General features: G+C 38.5%; 1 protein-coding gene across 3 annotated transcripts in view; it reads left to right on the forward strand.

Annotated features, from left to right (window-relative positions):
- The window catches only part of LOC137273353 (influenza virus NS1A-binding protein homolog), a 48,454-nt gene that overhangs the window by 10,280 nt on the left and 18,250 nt on the right, over nucleotides 1-19,924 (forward strand). For 2 of the 3 annotated variants that reach the window (XM_067805962.1, XM_067805963.1), the window contains exons 2-3: nucleotides 15,605-15,940; nucleotides 19,259-19,383. In XM_067805962.1, coding sequence (XP_067662063.1) covers nucleotides 15,605-15,940; nucleotides 19,259-19,383 — 461 coding nt within the window. Of the gene's footprint in view, nucleotides 1-4,160; nucleotides 4,235-15,604; nucleotides 15,941-19,258; nucleotides 19,384-19,924 lie in introns of those variants that run through there. The other variant, XM_067805964.1, reaches the window with a different exon arrangement.

A 19,924-nucleotide genomic window follows, 5' to 3' on the forward strand; every position in this document is an offset into this window, starting at 1 on the left:
GTTCAGATTTCTGCAAATAACAACAATGATAGCTTGTTTACTACCATTCAAGGAGGTCTGTGATCAAACTATATCAGATTTGTCGTCCCTTGTCAAATAGGATCACCAAACACGTGCCACTTTGTCTGATCACAATCATATTCCACGAATTGCTTTGATAATCATACCCATCATGCAACATCTCTGGCATGCTGACAACATCTAGTCAATAGAGAACCAGCCTGACCCTTCACCCCTGACCTAGTCTGGTCTGGGAATAGGGTATTGGTGTGTGGGCAGCGTAATGGAAGCTACTGGACAGTTTTCACAGTATGTTGTCTCCCCAGATGAAGGGCATTCCCATAAACTTTGATTTTAGAACGGCAGGATTTCCTTTCCGGAGATAGGTCCTAATGTGTAGCGAACGTCATGGAACGAAAGGCATCCTTTGAAGTAGTGAGCTGCAGTGGTTGTTCTTGTACTCTAAGTATGGTATGAGAAAACTGATTTATGGGAAGTATTGATTTTGTTATTAAGGCAAGATCGAGGGGCACTTTTAGGAATGATTTTTTTATAAATATTGGCTGTAGATATTTAACGGAAAAAGCAAGTACTGTTCTTAATTTTAATTGAGGTAGTGGCTCTAATTTAAGCTAATGTTGTAATGAGAATTGATCACCTGTTGCTTTTTGTTTTCTTCATGACAATTAAATTCAATTACACAATCCACTTTTATGATATATGACCACAGGATTATTTAATGTGTTGGTTGACTGGTGTGAATAGACAGAGATCTGTTTAGTTTTGTTTAGTGGTTTTGCTTGTTTTTGTTTTGGTTCTTTGTTTGGTTTCACACAAACTGCAGTAAGTTGAGACGTGATGGGCGTAATGAGCATCAGTCGTTTTGCTTCAGTGATGTTCATTTCTTAATGAAAATAAGTGAATAATGACTTTTTACTACTTTCAGTAGTTTGATAGTCAAGAAATGTGAAGATGAAAAATGATATCCTAGTAGTTAAAGCATTTTCTCGTCATGCCAAAGATCTGGGTTTGAATCCCCACATGGGTACAGTGTGTGATGCCCATGTCAGATGTTCTCGACTTGGATATTGGTGGAATATTGCTAAAGGCAGTGTAAAATCATATTTACTCATTTCAAGAACAGTTTCATTTTTCTCTGACACAATGCTGTCACTTATATCCTTTACTTTGATCAATATGAGATTGTGATAGATAGTTACGTTGTTCATCGTCAAGTGATCAATTGTCCTTTGCAGTTCTCATGAAGCTATAGTGGGTTTGTCATTTCATGTACTTGCCTTGCCACTTCTTTGACAACCTGTGATGGTCCGGGGTAGAATAGGGTTCAGCAACCCATGCTTGCCTTAAAAGGTGATGCTTGTTGTAAGAGGCAATAACAGGATTGGATGGTCAAGCTTGCTGAAGGTCCGTGGTAGAATAGGCCTTCAGCAACCAACCTTGCTATAAAAGGCGACTATGCTTATCTTAAGAGGCGCCTAACGGGATCAGGTGGTCAGGCTTGCTGACTTCATTGACACGTCATCGGCTCCCAATTGCACAGATTGATGCGCATGTTGTTGATCTCTGGATTTCTGATCCAGACTTGATTTTTTTCAGACCGCCACAATATAGCTGGAACATTTTGCTGAGTGTGGTGTAAAACTAAACTCGCTCACTCACTCAATCCATTGACAAGAAGAAAACCAAAATATGTTATCAAACAACTTCACTCATTGAATGAAACATAGCAGAAGTTGTAGGTATCATCGAATGGGATTTTTTGTCTTACACTACCTCATCTCTCTTCATTGAACTGGTACCTTTAGTTAGTGATATATTGGGGAAACTTTCCATTCCCTTGAGTCATAACTTTTTTTGCTAAGCAGCAGATGGCAGTTTTTGAAAACTTCCCAGCTTCCATGGAAACATTACCTTGCTGATCGAAACATGATCCTGTTTTAAATAGATACGTTTGATAACTGCAGCTGGTCTCATAAAGTTGGTCTTCGTTGAAGCTTGTAATTAGTGTGTATTATATAAGTACCCTTTATTGATTGTGGTCTCATGTTACTTGTCAGATATGCAAGTTGGTTACAGACACGTTTGACAGATACGAATTATTGTAACCCAGTTTGATGATAGTGGTTGTTTTGTCTGTGATAAATTAATCATCATATTTTCAGGTTAAAATTAATCATCATATTTTCAGGTTAAAATTAATCATCATATTTTCAGGTTAGATCTGTAAAGTGCAAATTCTGGAACTTACTGAGGTTTGATACCTTTGGGGCTTCAAATCTCATTCATGAACCAGCCCCGTGAAGAATAAGCCTTCAGCAACTCATGCTTGCCATAAAAGGCGACTATGCTTGTCATAAGAGGCGACTAACGGGATCGTGTGGTTAGGCTCACTGACTTGGTTGACAGATGTCATCAGTTCCCAATTGCGCAGATCAATGCTCATATTGGTGGTCACTGGATTGTCTGGTCCAGACTCGATTATTTACAGACTGCCGCCAAATAGCTGGAATATTGCTGAGTGCGGCATAAAACAAAACTCGCTCACTCATTCATAAACCTAATCGCCACCAAACATACTAAATACTGTACCTATGACAACTGGTAGTATGTACATGATAGATAAATTCTTTGTATAAGATGGCCCTCATGGCTAAAACCAACAAACCTGATTTTGGCCTTTTTGATAAAGCCAGTGAATTTATTTATGTTATTGAATTTGTCCTTTTCACAGCAGTGTGATTGGCAAGAATCAGAAAAAGCATGATATATACGCGAACCTTGCTTTTGAAATGTCTCGCTTGAATCCCAAGTATACTATCGTCAGGCTCATCATTGTTCTCCCATGCCCTTAGTTTGATGACCCATGATCTTGGTGCAGATCAGGAGAGTGCCCAGGTTCTCCATTGGGAGCAGAGCCCTTCTGACAAACTGGGTAATGCAGAATTCCACAGTTTTGGGGAGGCTACATATTCTCCGGAAAGTTCTCTGTGGGTTTGACCAGACAGCGTTTCCTGGGTTAAGTCCTATTCTCTGTCAGGGCTGCATGTAGAGGATCTGGTACTTACCAGCCTGACTATGCCAGCATCACCCAAACCTGCATTTCTATTGTAATCTGTGAAACATTATATAATTAATATTTATAGCATCTTGTATCCATCTGTTTCGTTGCTCACTGGATGCTGATTATCATTATCCCAAATAACCCAAGCTGCCTGTGAGGTGTTAGGATATGTCACATGACTTATCCTACAGGGTACCCATTTTCTACCAGGTGAACAGAGGCAATTTTAAACAACTTGCATGGTATTAGGATAACATTTTCAAATCATTTCACCACTGTCTAAAAGACTTCGTGTACGCACCATATGTTGCCCATCATATCAATGACTGCATTGTCTGGTTTAGATTTGATTATGCGCCGACTGATTTCATACTACTGGCATATTGAAGAGTAAGGAAGGCATTAAAAATCAAACAACTCCTGGGCCCATGTAAATGAGTGAATGACCTTGGTTTAATGCTGCTTTTAGCAATATTCCAGCATTATCGGTACAGAGACACCAGAAATGGGCTTCACACATTGTAGATGTGTTGGGAATCAAACCTGGACTTTTGACATGATGAGCAAACACTCAAACCACTAGGCTAGCCTATTGTCCCCATGTATTAATTGATTTTAGGGTGAAATGCAAGGTAAATTGCATGTTTCCGGGGCATACCTATCATTCATCCCCTTTTCTTAAAATAGTCTGACAGGTTTGAAGCACTATATTTAATTGCTTGTTGTATAGCTGCAAATTTGGTGTCAGCCTACAGGCATTCACTGACGTGCTCAAAATGAATGACATGGCATGGTTATGAATATAGAAGGGTTTTACCTCTGGCTGAACTGCATTAATGATGTATTAGCATTGCACATGGAAGCCGTCGTGCAACATGTTTCATAATATCACGTTGACCAGTTGTGCCATGACAGAGATTATACCAGATCATTGACAGTGGTTCTGCATAAGCTGAGTGGAAACCAGACTTAATGAAGCACTGCACCTGTCTTCCTAATTACCATGACAACATAGTTATTTATAGCTCACCAGAAGCCAGTGGCAGTAGTATTTAACTGGTGTGGACCGGTTGTCCAAATACTAATCACATTGACTCCGGGAAGGAAGGCCTGATAGAGAATTCCTTATGCCATACTTCTTGCATCACTCAGGTACGTTTTGGGTCATTGAGTTATGTACTCACTTGTGTTTATCTGAATTGTGTATCCTAGTTTTCCTTGGAGTTAATAAATCAATTGTTCTTGCCTCGCTTAAACTCATTTTCGGTATTTTGTCACTTTCAATTAATTGTAAAATATAATATTGTTTAAATGTTATTTATGCTTGATCTGTGATAGAAGAAATGATAAAGACTACATGGATGGGAGGATTGAATACAGTGATAGAGCCTTTACGTGATCATTTTCATAGATTTTTTGGAATTGCCATACAAATTGGTAATTATAATTCTTCCAGAATGCAAGTTAGGATTTGATGTTTATGTATGTACGTATCTAAGATTTTACATACTGAGTATTCACAAAAATGTAAGTGTACTTAATTAGAATAGACTTAATAATTGCTTTTTCACGTAAATATTTGTGTTATTTATGCAGATGCACTACTTATGTGTACTTCTGAAAACACTAATATTAAATCAGACGTCTTAGCCCAGGTATGTTCAATTTTGATTAAGGGTATTTTTTTCATTTAGAAGATATCTGATTAGTTTGAAGTCACTTTTTCTGTTGATTTAGTATTATATCATTTGTCACATGTTCCATTATTAGTTTTGTTAGCATTCAAAATTTCACATTTTTCTGAGGTTTTAAATCAGATGTTCTGACAACAAATATGTAATGTTCTTAAATGGGTGCCAAGGGATACTGTAGTTACATCCCTTAGTTGTGCAGGATTTGATAATCTGATTTTCCTTACTTTGCTTAAATTGATCCATTTTGCTAATTTTCCCATAGAGAAAGTTTGCGCACACTCTCAAACTTCTGTGGTAAAGTTGTCTCCACTCAACTTTCAAGACATGTCTACTAGTCCATACATATTGTCTAGAGGTGTGTTTCTTTAGGTTATGTAAACATGTAATGGACGACATTTATTGCATTTGCTTGTAGGGTAACTCACTCAGACTTGCACAGGTCATTTGCTGCAATTGTTGCATCAGTATTTCAAGGAATGTGGTATTGTTGTTTCGTATGTATGTCTTCTACATGAAAACATCGCAGAAATTGACATATATATTCTGAGTCCTGCATAGATTCACACCTATTTTGTCAGCAGCTGTGTTTCTTTATCGTGTGTGTTGAGGGATATATTTGTATTTGTTGACATAGATGAATTTCATATGGACAATAATCAGTTTGGCCAGTGAAAGCAGGGCATCACCGACAAATGTGTTCATGCTTGCCCTTTTTGGGTTGTGCAGTTATCGTTGATATGTTTCCATTTTGAATGTCGCTGTTGAAAAGGTTTTTACTTTCTCCAAAAACATGTTGAAGAGATCTCTATGAGACGATGATTTTCACATTCACTTACTGATGAGAATGCCCACCCACTTCTTTGTCTCACACTGACATTCCTGTAGCCCATTTCTCAGACACCTAAATGTCTGCTTGTTCACTGTTTAATGGGGGTGGTGTGTTTGCTTGGTGATTAAAGCGTTTGCTCATGACGCCAAAGATCTGGGTTCAATTCCCCATGTGGGGAAGCCCATTTCTGGTGTTCTAGTCATGATATTGCTGGAATATTGATAAAACCATTCTCACTCCCTGATTAACGGGTGGTCAGACTCAGAATTAGTTGACACATGTAATGATATAACAGTCGTATTAAACGTTAAACAACCAAACAGAACTGCATGTTTCTTCCAATTTCACGTTCACATCCTCATTTCTTTCATGCCAGTTAAGTCACTCATTTGTCCTGCCCTTGAACCACCTAAGGTCTCACTCACCCTGCCCCCACAGATACACAATTACAGGTGACTATGCTTAATCATGAACAGTCAGTTGTATTAATAAACCTTCATTATCAGACTTATGCAAATTTGTGTTATCATGACTATTGTTGTTAGTTGGCAGATACAAATGGCCTGCTTTACTTGGTTGACAAGTGGCTGTCTGTTTCACAGCTGTGTCAGGTGTTGGTGCTATGCAATGATTCATTGTGTTGTTCCATAGAAGTGAGACTTTAAGTGTTGTCCTTTAGTGCTGTTCTGTGCAGTGAGTCTTAGTGCTGTTGCCCCACAGTCAGTCATGGTGCCGTTTGCCCCCAGTGAGTCTTGGTGCCGTTTGCCCACAGTGAGTCCTGGCCCCGATTTCTTGAAACAAACTTAAGTCTGAGATTTTACTCAAATTTGAGAAAAAACATGTCTCAGAATGAACTGAAATCGGCACAAAATTCAAACTATAGGTAACAATTTGATTTTTGTGAATAGATTACTTAAGTTGTTTTGGTTTTTATATGTCAAAAATGCCGTTGAGTTAAAAATTCAGCTGGTTCAAATTGTGAAACTTAGTTTGATATTTGAGTGAAGACTTAAGTTTGTTTCAAGAAATCGGGGCCTGTAGCTGTTGGCCCTCAGTGAGTCATGGTGCTGTTGACCCACAGTGGTTCCTGGTGCCGTTGACCCACAGTGTCGTGCTCTATTGTCACGTCGTATTCCATCAATTCTTGTTTGTTGAATGTGTGACATATGTGTTGGACTTCTGTGGATATCTTCAAGAAAGCAGCAGCAACACATTCTTGATTAAAACTTTGTTGATTATGAATATATGACAACTATGTTCAGAAGAAGCAGTTTGATTGGTTAGCTTCTGCAGTAAGGTCAAGGATCATGGGTAGATGAAGGATGGCGAATTAACTCCCCAAATGAAGCGAAGATGATGAATGCTGCTGTCGCATTGATTTTTGGAGTAGAATCACAGATCAATAGGAACTGAGACATATTGACAGTGTTGATATAACACGTACCTATGTGATAACTGTTGTTATTATTGCCATGCTTTTGGATTCAAGGTTAGAATATTCACAGCAACCAATACTGGTAATGTGGGATGACTGGGTGGAACGGATCAGCTGTTTCCTGACTAGGTTCATTTTGTGTTATTATACCCCAAAAGTAAGGATCAATGCGCACAGTGTAGCAGGGATGGTTGGGGAGCCTAGTGGTTAAACTGTTGGCTCGTCACGATGAACACATGGGTTTGATTCCTGACATGGTTCTGTTGGGTGTCACTGGCTGTGATATTGCTCAGGCCCCCCTAAGTAATTGATGGAATTACAGCAAATTTGAAGGAATTGCATCTCAAATGTAAACAAACGCAGCCCACTCGCGAAACAATTGCAGCGATATCGGTAGTTTAGCGGTAATAACAGAAACCCATCGGCCCTATCGGAAGCAATGTCGGTAATACTGGAAACACGCTCGGCCATCTTCGGAGATTTTCGATGTTCAGATGTAAACAACCTCCAGGGGCATGACTTGTGACACTCTTCTAGAGTGACTATCTTTTCCTAAAAACATAAGCTATTGTCCCGACAACACCTCATACCTAAACGCATTCAACACGGGTGGTCAAAGGTGGATAAGTATATAAATGTAATAGTAGGAACTAAAATCAAAACTTACCGAGACGGGTGTTTCTTCCAACGACGCCATGTTTTGCTGCGTGAGTTTCCGCTCGCGACCGAAAAATCTCCGAAGATGGCTGAGCGTGTTTCCAGTATTACCGACATTGCTTCCGATAGGGCCGATGGGTTTCTGTTATTACCGCTAAACTACCGATATCGCTGCAATTGTTTTGCGAGTGGGCTGCGTTCATTTACATTTGAGATGCAATTCCTTCAAATTTGCTGTAATTCCTTCAATTACTTAGGGGGGCCTGTTGCTGGAGTGTTGCTAAATTCAGGGTAATACTATACTCACTCAGTCATCGTGTGTCGTTACCAGTTATTATGGTTTAAGTATGGTTCAGCGTTCACAGAATATCACTGAATATCACTGAATTATCCAGGCTGGAATATTTACTGGCCAGTTGTAACTACTAGAGTATTGCTTAGGGTTAAGACAACCAACAGAAAGGTTATCATGGGCAAACATAGATATTACAGCTTATTTATGCCTAGAATTCAAATATTCCTATGGTGACCTCAAGTTCCTCAAGTACAGCACAGTTTTTACCACAAGGGTGACAGGGAAACACAATTATCCTGTTGCCTACCTGCCTGAATGAATAATTGTGTGTCTCAAGACTCCCTGGGGACAAGACTGCCATTGTGGGCAGACAGGACCTATATGTCTGACTGGAGGCGATCATTTGTCATGAGGTGTGATGTTTAAAGAATGTTGGTATATGACTGTTGGGCAGATATTGTTGGTGTTTTGTTTACAGAGTTTAGGCGCTAAAGTGCTGATTAAAAATTATAATAATATGTGCATTTTTATTGCATCAAACCCCACTGACAAGTTGAATAGCGCTAACAGTTAAGGCAGGCATATTACTCGGATAACCCACTGTTAGGTGCTAGAAGGTTATAGTCACGTGACTTATCCCACCGGTAGGGAGGCAGGTCAGATAAAGATGGGACAGATTTCAATTTCAAATCTTTGAAAAATTCATGTTTAGGTTGCTTGTTGTTTTTGTTACGAGTCAGTAGTAGGACTGCAGCGAATAAACTATGAAGCCATTGCAGTGTGTTTTACGAATACATCAAAGCGAATATTTCATGTGAAAACATGAACTCATTTAAAATGTAGGTTTTCTTTTTAGTTTTACAGTTTATTTTAATGTTTTAGTTATTACTTGTGGAATGAAATAAAAGCTTTTTTTCTAGGTTTATTCAAATTTTGTTTGAATCTGTTTCATGAACCAAGATTTAGAAAAATGTCTTTTAATTATGTGTTGGGTAGAGATGGTGTTTTAAGTGAAGAATATACTCCATACATGTGGTAGCTAGACACTATTCCAAACGATGTCCTTTGGCCATGAAAGTTGGGGAAATGCCCTTGGCGCCGATTACACAGAATATAGTACTGCTTGCCATGGCAGGGAATCTGAACATTGGGCTGTTGACATGGATTGTATGACACTGTCGCAAGCATCACTCATTCCCATATTCAAGGATGACATTTTTATTAAGAAATTGTGTGCATTTTATGTGAAGTTATGTGTGTGCATATCTGTGAACTAAAGGTTTCTGGTAGTATGTTTACAGAAATTTGAGCAGCATCAACTGAGTACTTGCTATTTCCACGCTGATGAAAATGTAAAAGTATGTATTGATCTTGGATGTTATCAAAGAGTTGCAGAATGTCTGTCAGACATTAAGCGGATCCTCATCTGGATGTACTTCCGGGGAGAATGTTAATCTCCTCATTATGACAAGGTGTTCTGATCTTATAAATGAGATAAGTTTTTATCCACTGTGAGAACTGTATATTTTGCAGTAGTAAGATTCTGAAGTGCACTGAATCGCCTGTCATTGTCTTTGTTTTCTCTTTCATCAGCAAGGTCCTTGATACTCATCAATTCCTGACATGCTTCATCATATATGTTAAATGTTACATACGTTTAAAAAACATGTTATGTATATATTTACAACTGTTTCCGTGAAAAGAGTAATTACTTTATAAAACATTTTGAGCGACTACTTAGCGTTAAAATCATATGAAAGTAACCGATTACGATGTTCCTAGGTAATGTTTAAAATGTGTGTAAAAACCTTCTTAATTATGTTCCAGGTAAATAGGAATGAGCATGTTTCAGCTGAAGGAATGCTATGATGTGACCGTCTAGTTCTGAGAAGCAGTACTGAAAAAACCCTTTAAGCCTTTCCTGACCATGACATTTTAACAGAAGTGTTTGTGAAAGTGACAAGTGAAACATTTCAGGCCTAATGTAAATTTACTACGTGAACATCCGGGTTGGAACTAATCTACAGTAACCCATGCTTGTTGTAAGAGGCGATTAACACCATCATGTGCTTGGGCACACTGACTTGGTTGCCACATCATCGCATCCCAATTGCTTACATCGGATGCTCATGTTGTTGATCACTGGATTGTCTGGTCCAGACTCGGTCCTTTCACAGACTGCTGCCACAAAGCTCATATATTACTGAGTGCAGCATAACTTAACTCCCATAAATAATTGTCATAAATTATAAGGCAGAGCTTTAATGAGTCATAAAGGATCACAAGGTGTATTAGTCTTAGTAGAAATACTGTTGCAGATATCTCCTGACAGATCCTTCTTCTCTCTTTCTCTAGTTATGACTTGTGTATAGTTTAAAAAACATAATTAACATATTATTAATGATGTTTTTCTTGTATTAGCCAGTGTGAATTTATTTCTGCAGTTCCACCTTGTGCCTTCAGTGGGACTATCTGCAACAGATGTAGATGTAACCTTATCTTGAAGCCCGACTAATATCTGTGTGTAATTATGGAGAATGATTTTTTGTGCCTCTTAGTCATCAGTAGAAAGTAATCAAGTGAATTTCCTAATTATTTCCTGAAACTTAAGCTGAAAACTCAGTGTATACCACAGCATCGTAATTGAACAAATACATTAGATGGTTGAGCTAATCATCACTTGATCCTTCATCAAAAACAAGAGATCTTTGCCAAATGAGTTAACTCAGTGTACATCACAATATAATTGAACAAATGATCAGTTGATCCTATGCCGGAGATCAGAGATGTTTTTTTTTTTTGTACCCGTGCTTCAAATAATGAAAAATTAACATAGAATTGTTCCTTAGGTAAATATGTTGTTTAATGGATCCTTGGGACACATGGATTGATGTGTCCTCCGTGTGTGTTTATGTTCCTCGATGTTCAGGCTCAGGGAACATAAACAGACATTGAATAGTACATCAACCATGTTCCCATCATGACCAGTGAACAACTGATATTATCTTTCCTCACACATGAATGTCGCTTTCTGATTGGCTAAGCGCTATTCTATTATTTTCAATGTACACTGCTGGGAACTTTGAACTCTTCTGGTGCTCCATTGTAGTACTTTTTTACCTTGAATCACGCATCAAGCACGGAAATTACTGATGTTTTGCGATTGAAAATCGATGGAGGGAGATAACTCTAAATCTGTTTACCTTGTGCCGTCTGCAAAATGGCGGTTCGCCTTGCATTCAACAGAAGTGCTTCAAACAGTTCAAAATTAAAATTCAGGTGTTCGTTAAGATAAATACATTGTTCACTGGTCCCTCGGGGGCCATGGGTTCATGCACCCTCGAGGTTTGGTTATCTTCCCCAAGTCCCCCAGTGAACAACGTATATTATTATCATTTCCGAAAGCAAAGCATAGCAACATAAGATCACTAAGGTATTGACACTACACACCATACTGGCTCTTCTACAAGTCTTGTAGTAGGGTGACGATTCATGGATAGTATCGATGTTTGCGTCATAAGCTATGCAATATGGCAATATATCAGGATCCATAATGCAACGATATATCGCCACAGAGTAAGTTACTTAGAGTGACTTTATGAGAAGTGTTACCTTAGAACTAGGAAGAGTCTCTTTGAAATTCATTTCAATTTTAAAATCTATTTGAAGCTTGTAGCTTATTTGTGTCTGCACAAAGGAGTCAGTGTATAAGTGAAAGAATGTGAACATTTTTCAAACTCTCTGAACTGTAGAATACTTCCCTGAAAGTAATTGAAATATATTTTAGTTGGTTGATAAATATCACAATTTAATATCAACTATGAACAATGTCTTAGCTTTGTAAGGAAAAAGAAAAAGAGAAGATAAAATTTAGAATGCATAGTTGAAAGATTTTTTCAGTGATTCAGAATTCTCATACGAATTACACTGAATTGTTTGTTAAAGCATGGGTGCAGAAACACAACTTCTCATGGTGACCTCAGGTTCAAACTTATGTATGTGAGTGAGTTAAGTTTTATGCCGCACTCAGTAATATTTCAGCTATATGGCGGTGGTCTGTAAATAATTGAGTCTGGACCAGACAATCCAGTGACCAACAACATGAGCATCTATCTGCGCAATTGGGCCAAGGGCCATGGGCCATTCTGCACATTAGAATGAAAAATGGTTCATTACAATTTTGAAGTTTACTATTGACACAAGACCAATGGCCTATTCTTAATTCAGAAAATGGCTAATAATCCTGAAAATGGCCCATTGTCAAAGTTCTCTTTCCCAGCCCCTGTAAACTATTGAGATACATATCATATCATCACCAATGTCTTGTGATAATAATCGTCGGGCAGGTTCTTGCCAAAGCTTTCCTGATATATCACCACGCCTCATTAAACTGGTATCAGGATATATCATCTTGCCACTATACGCAGCTCTCAAGTCTTGGTATCTGTGAATTTCTCAAAAGCAAACCAGCTAAAAAAAAACAATATATGATCATAAACACAATCACGTATTATACTGTTTGTCCCTGTTTAGTATTACATTCTTGGGTGTTGATTCATGTTCCACAAGCTGTTGACCAGACATTTACAAGAGATCGATTTATGGTGCAACAGTAACTCAATTCCTCACCAAATACCAAATCCCATGTTCAGTGGGTACATTTGCAGGAAATACTAAGGCCAAACCAATGTTATTTCTTGTTTTACAGACCTGCTTGTCATATTTCTACAAGAATAATAGTGTAAAAAAAACCTTAATTTTCTCCTGTTCAAAAAATAAAATTCATAAGTTTTTATTGGCCAAAAATGTAAACTTACAAGAGAATGTGTTTTTGATTGGGTTGTTTTTCATAGGTGCTTCATAATTTTTAGGAGGTATGTTACTTTGGTGATTTTATTTTCATTTCTTTTCCCTCCTGTCTGTAAGTTTTCAGAGGACAAGAATCTGCAAACAAGAAATAAAATTGGTCTGCCCTAATCATTAATTACCACTAAGTCAGAAAAGATTGTTTTGCACTGAGATAAGCCTTGTACACCTAATGATGGATGTTGTTTGGTTGGTGAATGGCTACACTGGTGTTCAGCATATATTGGCTTGCCTAATTAGCAGCAGTGGATTGTCATCCGAGATCAATATGTGATCACCCATGAGCAGCATTGTCCTTGCTGGCACAGTCTGGGAGTGGTGATAACTGGAACAATTTCATGTTTTTTTTATTTATGTGTGTGTTCGAACGGTGTTTGTCCACATCACCAGGGAGCGGAAACAATAATAGTCGAGCATCAGACTGGGTTATCTGATGGTACCAGTGCTCAAACGGAGGTACTGATGTTGATATGGGGATACAAGTATTTGAATGGGGGTACAAGGGTGGATGTAATTGAATATTAGGGGTACCAGGGTGAAAGTGTGAACTGAACTTTAATTGTTAAGAACACATAGTTGTATAACCAAGATGCAAACATGCTCCAAAACATCTGTTCATCCAGCATTGACTGGGTACCTGGTAGAGTGAGATTGTCACGTGACTGCCTGATGTGTGACCACTGGAAAGTTGAGAATGAAAACCGAGTCAACACTGGTTGATTAATGTAATGGTAGTGCACTTCAACATGATATGTAGCACAGAAAGAACTATATCCTGCTGTCAGGGGTTTTGGACAATGCAAGACAAAAACATTACTTTTTTTATTTAGTATCCTTATATGTTTTATTTTACTAACCTTCGGTGATACAGGATATATTCATCTATTTCATACAAAAGTATGAAGTGTTTCCTATACAAATAGCGTTAATGACATTTTATCAGCAAAACTGTAGCAACTCTGGGGATGTTGTATGATTTTTCGATGGTGAACCATTATTTTTGCTCTGCATTGCAAGGGAGTGTTCAGGGATTAGGAAAGGCATTGGCCATGAAAAATGGCCCATTAAAATTTTGAAGTTTACTATTGACACAAGACCAATGGCCTATTCTCAATTCAGAAAATGGCTAATAATCCTGAAAATGGCCCTTTGTCAAAGTTCTCTTTCCCAATCCCAGAGTATTGTGATCACGTGGCTTCCTATTTGTATATTGCCTGTCACTTGCAGATGACTGATTTTACAGAATTTTCACATGCTATTCCTTGTGTGGGCAATTGATTTTGCTTCTGATGTGGTATTAATGATCTTGGGGAAATCATATTGATGTCTGTTTGCTTTTTATGTAACTTTGCTTCTGGATTGCCGTCGTCAATAAGACTTGTCATGACAGCGCCCGGGCATCCACCATACTGATGAAACTGCTTGTGCACTCCAATCTCACCCTACTCCCATGTTATACTGAAAGCAATGTAATTGTCAAAATCGCCAAAATGTCAAATTCAGCTCAGTTTGGAATACAACAATAATTCATGTCCGAAAAGACTTCCTGAGAAAGCAAATCTTTGTAATCTGTCATTAAAAGATATTTGGACATAATGACATGTAATCCATCTTCACCTCACTGTTTGTCACAAACATCGAAAGTGTTAAAAGCGCAGTACAAATAGATTTTTATTACAGCATGGACAGCGATCTTGTAAATAGTGGGCTGAGGCGGTAGCATAGTAGATACAGTGTACACTTGTCACACCTAAGACCCAGGTTCCCCACATGGATAAAAAAAAAAGAAAATGAGTAAAGCTCATTTATGAGTTATGTAGTTATGAACTTCATACAGTCTTCTTGTACCAGCATATAGCCTAACAGCATTTAACCATACAACCAGGTGATTCAGGCTTTAGTGCTACTGGCATTAAATGAATTAGATGACGAAATATGTGCATAAATATTGACTAATACCGGAGTATAAGGATTGTGTTTCTCAGTGATATCAGGAAATTACCCATATCACATAGCCAAACAGCATGTGCCAGTTGTGAACCTAGACATTTCACAACTGTTGGCCAAAATCAATTCGTTACATGTTGTTGCTTGCATAACATCAAAGCAACCACAGATGTTTTCAATAGAGGCTTCGTGTTTAAAACCTGACCTGTCAATCAGGGATCTGTCAATCCAGGATCCCTGTTTAAAAACAAAGCACAGTGAGGCTGAGGTAGCCTAGTGGTTATGGTTTTGGATTGTTCTGGGTTCAAAGACTTGGGTTTGATTCCCATATGGGTACAATGTGTGAAGCTCATAGTTGGTGTTTCCCGCAGTGATATTGCGAGAATAATGCAAAAAACTGTGTGAAACTAAATAAACTTGCTCACTTATTAGAACCATACCTTTTCATGATTCTAGTGTTTACAAAGTTCTGGATAATAAGACAGAGTTTGCCCTAGGCATGAAAATTTAAGAGTTTTCATGCCTCCTAGCATCAGGAGAGTCATGGACATGTTTTGGGGGTCAGCTACGCAGGTTTTCTGAGTCGTGGCAAGCACCGATTAGAAGTGGTAAATGCAACACCACTTCTGGGAAAAAGTTTTGGTTTTCAGGGATAATTACCATAAAATATGGAAATGTAATCGTGGATGGTCAAAGTTTGTCTTATAACCTTTTTGTTATTGACTTTGACTATTATCAGTTAATTTTAAAAAATGTTCAATCTTTGAATTTGTATTTATTTATATTTTCTACATTTCAGAACCGAGACTGGCGACTTGAAAATGTCGGCCATTAGTAATGGTTACCCAGGAGATGAAGACCAAGACGGGATGGTCTTCGCCAACCCGTCCCACAGTGACGATGTATTGATGTCAATACAGACGCTACGGAAGAGCCAGAAATTCTGTGATGTCAAACTTGTTGTTGATAACCATGAGATTTTTGCCCACCGAGCAGTCCTTGCTGCTAGCAGCGCCACCCTGTTCGATCTGTTTTCCAAGGGAGACGACTCCATCCAGACAAGCAGCATGGTGAAACTGAAAGATATCAAATTCAGTGGATTCAGCTACTTGTTAGACTATATGTACACAGGAAGGCAAGTTGTAGATGTTGAGTTTGATGTACGTGTGGAGTGTGATGTAGAACAATGTTACTTGTGATCGTAGTCATTCGAATGCCTGTGGGTTTCCAGGTTACAAAAAATGCCCAGCAGTGTTTGCTAGCTGTACGAGGTGACTTAATGTCTGACTCTGTGACATGATTGATTGCGTGTTGTAATACGCCACTGGCGTTAATCTTGCTCATGTCCTCCATCAGAAATTTGACACAAGTACATCTTGCCTTCATTGAGCTGGAATATTACTGAGCGTAGTGACAAACAACAAAGCAAAATTCATTTCGAATATTCATTTTGTGTTTGAAAGAATATGTTGAGCTCCAAATAAGTGTACAGAAGTCAGTGGTTGTCTTGGGGTGCACTATTGTCCCCTCGAGTGTAAGAATGATGAATTTCCAATATATCTGCAGTGTGTCGAGTGTGCATATGTATCTGTGGTGACGTCAGCAAATGTTTTAGTTAAATTACAGTATGTCAACTCAGTGAGCAAGTAGTTACAAGAAGCATTTGTATGATTGTGACTGAACAGGGGCAGTTGTACCAAGTACCTGATTCAAAACTTAACTCAGGCGGTGGAATAGTCTAGTGGTTACAGTGTTTGCTTGTCACACCAAAAACCCAGGTTCAATTCACCTCATGGATACAATATGGAAAAGCGATTTCTGGTGGCCGCGCTGTGATATTGTTGGAATAGTGCCAAAAGTAGCATAAAGCAGTACTTGTTCCCTTGCTCCCTCAAATCTAAGTGTTGAGGAATTCTAGGATTTGAACCCGAGATAGGTGTCATGGTGCCTAAGGGAGACAATTCTGCAACTAACGACTCCTCACACAACTAGCACCCTCCTCCCCACTAACTCTGCATGTGACAGGCTCCAGGGTATTGATGACAATCAAATAAAACAATACATTGAGTGCTGCAGAAAGAATTGAATTGTGCCAAATACCTACAGATGATGAAAATGGCCACTTTCTGGCATTGCTTGATGACATGCATTGTATTCATAGTCAGACTATGCATTCAGGAGCCTGTTTACGTGTTAAGTTTGAAAACCATGCTTGTCATAAGACGCAGCTAATGGGATTGGCTCGTGAACTTGAATGATGACACATCGTATTACAGTTGCGTAGATCGAAGCCCATGATGTTGATCACTGGATTGTCTGGACCAGACTTCCATTGTTCACTGATGCCATTTAGCTAGAGTATTGCTAACTGCAGCATAAAACTAAGTGCACTCATTCGCTTGCTCAACTGTTGAAAAACATGGAAAAGATAAATTGGGATGCCTCCATCTAGAAAAATGCCTCATTCTCCTGTTTTTGAAACTGTTTCTGAATATGGCTGTTCACTCATCATATCTCTACGTTTATTATAAAAGTTGACACTTGAAACACAGGCAAACTGTAGCGCAAATGGGTTGCACAGTATAGAGAAAATGACCGGTCTTCTTACATGTGAGCAAAGATTGGCAACATACTTCCTTCCCTTCAGTTCGGAAAATATTTTTCATGTCGAAATAAAGTATGGCCATAATCAAAAGTATACACCCATTTCTTCACTGGGTTGTGCTCTCACATTTCCAATCCCATGTGTTGACAGTTATTCAGGTTAAATATTTTTTATTCAACATTTTAAGCGCAACTCGTGGTATATCAGACCGTTCTTCGCCTCCATTCCCCATTCAAGCTTCAACAGAGTGAAGGAACTGGAGGGTATTATTCTACATGGAATACCAACAGTTATCTCCCCTGCTTAATTCGCCCATTAGGCCAGAAGTGTTTTTTCGTAGAATAAATGTTACGAAAATTCTACCAATAGCAACAACAGATAGACAAATAAGCTCCAACAGGTTCATGATAAAATTAGGCAATATGATGTCTTTCTAATTTCTGCTTATTCTTGTTCTATCACTCCGTTCAAGGGGTAATGGAGGCAAAGAACGATCTGAATACCACGAGTGGCGCTTAAAATGTTGAATAAAACATATTTCACATGAGTAATTATCAAACATGAGGTAGGAAATGTGTGAACACAACCAAGTGAGGAAATCGGAGTGTACCTTTGAAGGTGGCGATATTTTATTTTGAGATGAAAAATATTTTTCGATCTGAAACAAGGAAAGTACGTTGCCAATCTTTGCTCGCTTCCCTTGCATATAAGGGACTTGTCATATTCTTTATGCTGCGCAACCACATTTGCGCTACAGTTTGCCTGTGCTTGAAACAAGAATATCTGAACATTGTATTTCAGACCATTCATGCGAGTATGCATGTCAGTTTATGGTATCAACATAACACAGAAATGCAACAGACTATTACTTTCAGAAACTATAGGTATAGCAACAGTATGTCTTTAGCTGCCCCACTCGAACCAAACCATAATTTCATCCAGGTTTTGCTAAGGTGTGAACAAGACTCTATTAGTCAATTAGACTTCCTTTGCTCCAGGTAGATGACCTGCCTTCCTACATTACTACCATTCCCTCCCTCACTACCCTCTGTACCCTGTCTGGGTGCTAGGGGGTAGCCTGATGTTGAAAGCATTTATTTGACATGTTGAGGGCCCAGCTTCGATTTCCTACGTGGGTATTACGTGTGAAGCCTATTTCTGGCGTTCCCGCTGTGATATGGGTGGAATATTGCTAAAATCAGAGTGAAGCCATACACACTTGTACTCCTGTTACTATTGTAACTTGTGCATTAGCATCAAGTTCTGTATGACGTGTGGGCTTGCTCTGACAGTGAATCAATCTTCTTATCCATTTGGATATTTTGACATTGTGTAGCAATCTAACCACCAGAAGATGGTGTCATTAGACTAAACCTGCTTGGGCATTTACCCAGTAATACTGCTGGTATTACCTATAATTACCCATAATTACCCATAATTACTGACAATTGTGATAATACCCCATATTACCACTGTCTTAAGTGACAGGAGTTGTCCTTCATGCTCAAATAATAATTCCAACAATTGACTGTTATGGCACTAAAGTGGGCATATGTTTGAATGTAAGTTTTTCATGTGTAGTACTTGAAGGTAAGTTCAGATTTCCAATACTGATTTGAATTCAACTTTGCCAACCAGTCACTGATGTGTTTATCTAGGGTTTTAAACCTATGTGTCCTTGGTTATACAATTATTGTGCTATTGTCCCAAAATGAATTTTTTTTTTGGTCTTTTTTTTCGTAAATTCTGTGATATTTCAACGTTTTACAATGTTTCTTTAAAAAGTACATTACAAAAAAAGAACATGAAATAACTTTGAATGTTCCTAATGCTTCCTCCCTTTTGTAGATTGACAGTTCCAGCCGAGGATGTTCGAGAAGTCTACGCGATGGCTCGACGCTTGAAAATCATGAGCGCCGTGGATGCCTGTGCCGACTACCTGTCATCGACCTTGACCCCTGTCAACTGTCTAGGTATCTTTGATACTAGCTCGTCTTTGTCACACAGTCCGATGTTGTTGCTACTTCTTCACGATTTATCGTGTTGTACGTAGTAGCTTAGCCAATCAGAGTCCAAGGCTGATCCCAGACAATATGGTAAGAAACCCTTTATAAGTTTCCCCTCACAAGCCTAGCTCAGAAATCAATTCCTCTCCGTTATGTCTTTCTTTTTTGTCTTATGCAAAGTCTTTTAGACTCAACTTTAAGCATAAAAATGCTTCATTTATTGACAAGGAGCCATTTTGCAAATATTGCTTTGTAATACAGCTGTGTTTTTAAGCTGGAGTTGTAATTAACAGAATCTTGTTTTGTAAGTTCTTTTGTTTGTTTACGAGTCTTAAAATGTTATTTCATATGTATCATGAGAATTTTTTAAAAGTTTTTGAGTACCACGTAACTTAAAGCAGCTTAGCTTCAGATTGTCAAAAATTCATGCCTTTTAACCTTTGGAAACAAGTTAATGACAGACACAGATCCTTGTTAAGCTATTCCACATGGAGTTATAAAGCCCAAC

The sequence above is a fragment of the Haliotis asinina genome, chromosome 2, assembly GCF_037392515.1.
Source record: "Haliotis asinina isolate JCU_RB_2024 chromosome 2, JCU_Hal_asi_v2, whole genome shotgun sequence".
Lineage (NCBI taxonomy): Eukaryota > Metazoa > Mollusca > Gastropoda > Lepetellida > Haliotidae > Haliotis > Haliotis asinina.